This window comes from Fusarium phalaenopsidis (genome assembly GCF_050370095.1).
Source record: "Fusarium phalaenopsidis strain FUZ10S chromosome Unknown contig_32286, whole genome shotgun sequence".
Lineage (NCBI taxonomy): Eukaryota > Fungi > Ascomycota > Sordariomycetes > Hypocreales > Nectriaceae > Fusarium > Fusarium phalaenopsidis.
The window spans coordinates 2,211,970-2,218,816 of record NW_028145413.1 but is presented as its reverse complement, the minus strand read 5'-3'; the positions used below and the strand labels follow the sequence as shown (position 1 = coordinate 2,218,816).

At 53.1% G+C, this 6,847-nt stretch overlaps 1 protein-coding gene across 1 annotated transcript; it reads right to left on the bottom strand.

Moving 5' to 3' along the window:
* Positions 1-4,731: 4,731 nt before the first annotated feature.
* Positions 4,732-6,011, bottom strand: LRP88_03013 (integral membrane protein DUF92-domain-containing protein; the record flags this gene model as incomplete). The annotated part of the gene is made up of 3 exons (XM_083239643.1): positions 4,732-5,633; positions 5,688-5,769; positions 5,826-6,011. 3 exons carry the CDS (start codon positions 6,009-6,011, stop codon positions 4,732-4,734), a joined length of 1,170 nt encoding a protein of 389 aa, XP_083104773.1.
* Between the last annotated feature and the right edge of the window lie 836 nt (positions 6,012-6,847).

The window sequence follows — 6,847 nt, the reverse complement described above, 5'->3', positions numbered from 1 at the left end:
TGTGAAGGATGTTTTTGTGAGGTGAGGGGGAAAAGATTAGAATTCCAAGCGAGATCCGGAAGAAAGAAAGTGAATTGATACTGAACGTATCACACAAATAGACGGGAATGTGAAGGATGACCAAATTCAACGTTTGAAAGTCCGGGGCGGATGAGGGTTTTATGTTGACGGATTTGAGCGCCGCCGTCTCCAAACACAGCTTGACTCTTTCGCCCACCAAAAGATAAGACTTGCTGTGGCCGGATGCAGGGGTGTGGCTGCTACCGGCCATGGTGGGTATTCGCCCATCACAGGGTGCGATTGGCGTTCGGCAGGGCCACAAGGAGGGGGGTGGCGTAAGGATCCTCGCAAACCGCACGCACATGGAAGATACATGAGCTCTACATAGAACACCTCCTTCTCCAACATGTACTTGTCGCGAGAGAGAGAAACCATAAGGTAACGACGTTCCGTTCAGGGATTTACTCTCGCCACACCCCGAAGCCAGCCCAGCCCAGACCAGAACCCGAGCAAGCTGCTAAATTGAGCGCATTCAAGAGTCGGCTCGGAGTCAGTTTCTCTCTGTCATATCCCATCTCGTTGTGCGCGCGGCGGGCAGCATCCCACCGCCCGCTCTCATCATATCCGGTCCTGCGGTCTTCCGGTCAGCCAAGGGGCCCCCCCATCCCCCAACCGGTTTTCAAGAAAGAATGGGCTGCGTCAATGCTGCTGCCGGCAGGACAGCTACTCTCTTCAGGGCACCGCCGCCTCGTGATGACACCGAGGCGGGTAGGGGAGTCGCTGAGTACCCATATGACATAACGGGCGGCGGCCTCGGCGGAGCTCTGCTCACGAGGGGGTGTGTGCGCCGGGTCTGATCCATGTACCTCCGTACTCGCACAGCCGCTCGGCGGAGATCGCCAGCGGCATATGGCGGTGCCCCTTCGAGGTCCCTCCCCAGCCACCACCGGGCCGGGTTGGCTCAGCGACCTCTTGTTAACTGAACTGTAATGCTGTAATTAGACAGTGAACAGTGCCGATTCGGCTTCTATTTTGAAAAAGAGTCATCTGAGAATTGACGACCACGGATGGAGATTCCCCTAGAAGCGCCCTCCTCCGACTCGCTCACCCACGGAGTCCCATCCCCGACGACCAGGCCAGACCAGAGACGCAACGCAATCAGTTCCCCCCCATCCTCGGCCAATGCAAATGCCTATCCAAGACCCCAACCCAACGCGAGCCAGGGCCTCTTATCGTCAGAAACTGTTCAAGAGTCGAGTTAGCTGTGGTGCGTGTGTGTGCCCGCCGCATGCCCGCAAGGGGCAAGGTGGGGTGACAAGTCGAAGCCCTTTCCGCTCATTGATCAGCCCGTCCACTCGTCCACTCGGCGTGTGCCAATTACTCTTCCTCCAGACCGAAGCCATCGCGGACTGCCCTGTGAAGCCTTGACAGTTTGTGATTACACTTTGATCGAGTCAGGAGATAGCGATGCTATCTGATTGACCTTCTGTCCCCCATTCCCCATCCCCCCCATATTGTGTGTGCCCCCCAAATCCTCCCACCACGGCGTCGAGGCTATCAATGGCTCCCGCACCCGCGAGGAAGACTCTGGGGTTGAAGTGTGGGACAGGCAAAAAAGACAGACTTTGACGCCCTGAGGCTGGCTTGTGCGGCCAGAGACGACGCAACGGTACCTTGAAATCCTTGTGCGGTCCCCAGTGTTCCCCAGGAACCAGTGATATTCCTGGCCTCGACGAGAGATCCAACTCTGGACCCTGTTTTTTTACCCCTGGCCCACGTCCTAATGTCATTATGTACATACATGTAGCGAAAGGCGCAAGCACGCGGCATCGCAGATGGCAGCAGCCTGCCATGGCCAACAAGCGCCCTGTTCGAGCCCCTCCCAGATGCGAGCCATGGATGACTGGCCTTGTAAAAAATTTGCCCTGTCGTTTTTCTTTTCTTTCCTTCTGGTTTATTTTCAGAGTCTGGGCTTCTTTCACTTGTTCCTGTGACTCTTGAGAACGTCTGAGCTCGGTGGTTCCGGTTTGTCCCCGTTCTGTTACCAAATCGTTTGCTTGAGCCCCAGACGGTTTATACTCGTTTGGGTAAGAGGCCCTGTTTCTTTGTTAAACATGTTCCAACCTGTTCCCAACCCTGCGCCGCATCGCCATAGGCGGAAGCCTTGTGCCGCCGCCTCTTGGTGCTGCCGGGCGACGAGTCGGTGTCTCTCCAAGCCATGAGGCCCAATCCAATGTACAGTACCACGCCGAGGAGACACCAGTACAAGAGGATTAGTTGATGCTCCTCTAAGAATACCGATGAAGATATAATAAAAATTAGAAGACTGCAAATAGAAGATTTTATGAATTTTATGAGGTTTATGATTTTTTCATTTAGTTTTAGAGTATTTTTTTTGGCTCATCCTCATCCTAAAACATATCATCAACTTTGACAAGTTGGAGGTACATACACCTCCAGCTACGTGGATACACCAACAAACGCCACCCCAAAAAAAGCATGCTCTGGAGTCAGAGGAGCCACACCAGGACGCAGGACGCAGGACGGACAGCAGAATCTTATCGTCGGCCCTTGATTGGTCCCAAAGATGTTCTGCATAATGCCTGTTATCTCACCTTGGGCTGTCACGGCCACGGCTGCCAGCCGTTGGAAGCTCCTGGTTGGGTAAAATCGCTCAGCGGGCTGAGCAAATCTGAGTTTTTGGGTGAACCCCCAGTCTTTTTTTCCGTTTCCCCAGACCGTCTCCGTACACCTTGACTCCAGATTGTCAGGTCCCAAAGCTTGCTCTCCGGCCTCGGGGAAAAAACTTCTTCTTCTGGTCCCGTAGCTCCTAGTTTAACCCACGATCCCTTCATCTAGAATATCTTTCGGGTTGTTGACCGACCTCCCTTGCCCCTTGGCAACTCATCTAGAAGCGCCTCCATTTTCCCGGCGTCGAGATTTTATTCCCGAGCTGGGCCCGGCTGCCTGTAACGAACCGTTCATCTTGCTTTCTCCTGTGGGCACAAGACCAGGGAAAGTGAGTGACTTGGTTGCAAGGGTTGCAAGTCGCCCTGCACATTTTGACTCTCAATTGGCACATCCTCGAGTGTCTGACAGTCATGAGAATTAACAGGGGAGTAAACAACGCGCGTGCATTCATAATGAGCCACGTTTGTCTTTTCCTACCTTGAAAAATGCAGGCGAATATACATTTCTAAAACATAATGACTTGGTACACGGACGCGTTATACATGCACGTAGCTACGTTTTCGTACCCCAGCACCTGCGAGGTCCCCATCAAAACCGGGGGTACGTATGGAATGACCCACGCAGATGCAATCGACACAATTATCTACACATGTTTAGGAAGGCAACTCATCATAAGAATCGTGTCTTATTTTAACCACCATTTCCTCTTTGGTCACTTACATCCTGTGAGGTCTTTTTCGCCTTCATCGTCGTCTCGGACACCTGGGAGATCTGCGGCTCCCCGCAATCGTGTAACGCTTCTTCCCAGAATGAGCCAGGGCCAATCAGAGGCCTGTGCGACGGTATGACACGACGAAATGAGTAATGAAAGCCCGCTAGCCTCTGAGCTTACCCCAGGTTTTCCTGTTGATATCTTCCCTATCTTTGCACGAAAGAGCAAACTGATCGCGATCAGTAAAGGCTTCGTGTCTATTGGATCCTCGGATCACGGGTGCGGTTCCCTTTCCCTCTTCCCGTTCTACCGGGCGCGACAATCCGGGGAAGATTGGGTGATGGAATCACGTCTCCAGAACCCCCGCGCGAATGAGGTCGTCCTGACTTGTTGAGATATCGTGCCGGTTGGAAATCCCAATCCGCCGGCTGCGCATTGGATCCCGGCATCTGGGGTAGATGCCGAGATGCTCGGGATCCCATTCCCAGGGTGCTGGGTTTCAGAGTTGCGGGCGTAAGGTGAGTACGGAGTCGTAAGCAAAGGATTGTGGAAGGGGAGTAGCGAGCCTCTTAGACAAGTTGAAGAATTAGAGGAAGTAAGCACACAAGTCCGAGACTGAGATCAGCACGATACAGCCCGTTTCATATTTCACAACAGGTCCAATCGTGTGGATCTAAGCTGCTGTGCCCTCGTGGCTCTTCATTGTCTTACTGCACATCTCCTTAGCTACCACACCATGTGCCATTCGTGCGCCCGGAGGTCCCTCCGGGTTGCCTCCCGAAAACTCTGCGAAACACGCCGAGACCCGGGCGGGGTGGGCGGGGGTGTGACGGGGCCTCACCGGGGTTGACCTTGCCGAAACCTAGGCCAAGTGCTTGGTGCGGTTCAACACCACAAGTGGCGACGGGTAACGCTGGTTTAGTTGTCATCATGAGCCGAGTTTTATGACAATCAACGGGCGGGTTTATGGGTCAAGTTCTACAACAGTCGGTCGACAGCGGGTTGTTCCCACGAGATTTTCATTGGTCTTGGCAGCGTACCCCTGCACCCACCTGGGTCAAGGAAAAAACGAGACACCAGGATAAACACATTAGCTGATTCTCCCCTAAAGATGGTAATAAGAATAATAAAAATAGGCTCTAAAATGTGACCTTTATTATGATATATCTTTTGATTCTTTTATTATATTTTATATAAATATATTCATAATAATTATGAGGAGTTAGGTCACTCTCTCTCTTCTGTTGTCTCGTTTATTTCTTGACCCCCTTGCCCTGGAGGGACGGGAAATGCACCAGAAGCTCTGATGACGTCGCTTTCAACTAGCCCTACACACCCATGACGCTCTGAATGGGGACATCCCAGTACCAGCTTGCTACCACCATGCCACCAACGCTCATCGAGACGGCCATGAGGAAGTTGACATCATTGTTGTCGAGAAGATCCCATCCACTTTCAACCACACGAGAAGGCCGCTCGTCCCCAAAACTTGCCTTGCGGTGCTTGTCCCGAGGATCGTAGACATCAGCGTCAGCTTCACCATCGTCATCGTCTGCAATGGCGGAGCCGCCCAACTTCACAGTCGCCTTCTGACCTTCCCCATGCATGATGGCCGCCTTGATATCGGCCCTCTTCTTGGAGTGCGCTGCCATGGCCTCGGCAGACTCAGCCACGAGCACCCGATTGCCGCCCTCACCCTCGACGATCTTTCCAGACCGGACGTCCTTGACTGATCGCTGAAACATTCCACCCAGGAAGCTGTCGAGCACGCTACCCAACGTGCCCCAGATCACCATGAAGCCCATAAACTTGCGTCGTTCCAGCACCGACCATGGCGATCCACCCCCAGGTTTCTGTGCCGTATCCTCACTGCATGAAGGTAGGAACATCATCGCTGCCGTGACGATGATCATGGACCCCAAAAGTCCCGCGCCAAGACCCATGAGAGTGACCCCTCCATTTGTTCCGCGGGGCACCTTTCGCAGTGTTGGCGACGTGATGAGGCGGGGCTGGCTCTTGGACAGGATGCCCAATTCCGAGCTGAAGGTATCGGCGGCGACGGCGGCGTAGTTTGCAATGATTCCCACAACAAGGAGATCGCCGCCCCAGGAGAAGCACAGCGAGCTCTCGGGGTCCGGAGTATTCGGGTCGATAAAGGCGGCTTCTCGTTTGCGCAGTTGGTTCGCGTGGAGGATCGTGAGGACCGAGGCCATCAGGCTGTTCGCGAGGACTGGCGCGCAAGGGTTAGCTAGCTCCCATCGGGGACAGCGCTTCAGGAACTTACCTTGAACATGCGTCCTAGGTCCTTCTCCGCCAGATGTTCCCTTGGAGGGAACTGTATAGTGCGATTTGACATCTTCCTTGATCTACGGCCACGTCAGGATATCAGGGTCAGTCCATGGCGGCGGGCGCAAAAGCTCACATGCGTCACGCGTGTTCCTGCCAGAAAGAAGACACAAAGGAGGACGAAAGGAAGATTCCATGGGTGGTAGGCGTGCGCGATGGCTGTCAAGATTGCGACGGCTATTCCGACCGGGGTCAGCGAGTTCCTGCTCCACGCTCGGTAGACGAGCGCGCAGGTCGCGGGGATGGCAATGATCGGTTTCATGGCCGTCGCTGTCGGAGCTTGCGGGACGAGAACGAAGCTTGGAGGGGGGAGAAGAAATGTGCGTTGGAGCTCCTGATAGATCCAACTGGCATGTCCACACTGGATTCAATTTTGGACTGTGAGCTCAGATTATCAGCTGACGTCAGCGACGCCGGCTGCTGACGTGAGTGAGCGAGCTCTACCTACAGTACCTCCCAAGGTAGGTAGGTGTGTGAGATGGACAACACCAGCCATTGAGAGAATGCAAGGAAGCATAATTCAAGTACATATTATGAACCTCTCAGCGAAAAGGAATAGATTCCTAGTTGTTGTCATCATTTTTTAGTGTTTGACACTTGTTTGTAGTGTTTGTGAATTAACAGTTCCGCCCTGTAGGTTAAGGATTGGAAGGCTACTGATATTTATCAGCTTACACCGTGCTGAAAGAAGGTTTATTAAATGCAAACGGTGTGAATTTCGCATTGCTATGCGATTAAAGACATGGCAGTTATGTTATCTACTATCTCTCAAGTTCAACATTGGAGCTTTCGGGACATTGTTCCTATCTCATCTGTGCGGGGTTACTTTGATCATATGTGATATCATGGCGAGATAAGAAGCTTGAGCACCGATTAATCCTAGCCTTCATTGGACCCTCGCTTCACTCGCCTCAGAGCTGCAGGATGGTGTGGTGTGCTTGAACGAGGCTCTTGCACTCTCGGCAGCGACACCGCTCCGTGATTTGCTCATACTAGGCTGTGACTCGTCTTGAGTATTCAATCGCGTATCAGAATTTCCTCAGGGGGCAAGCTTACATGGCCTCTTCTACCGACAAAAAATCCGGTCGGCATCTGGCC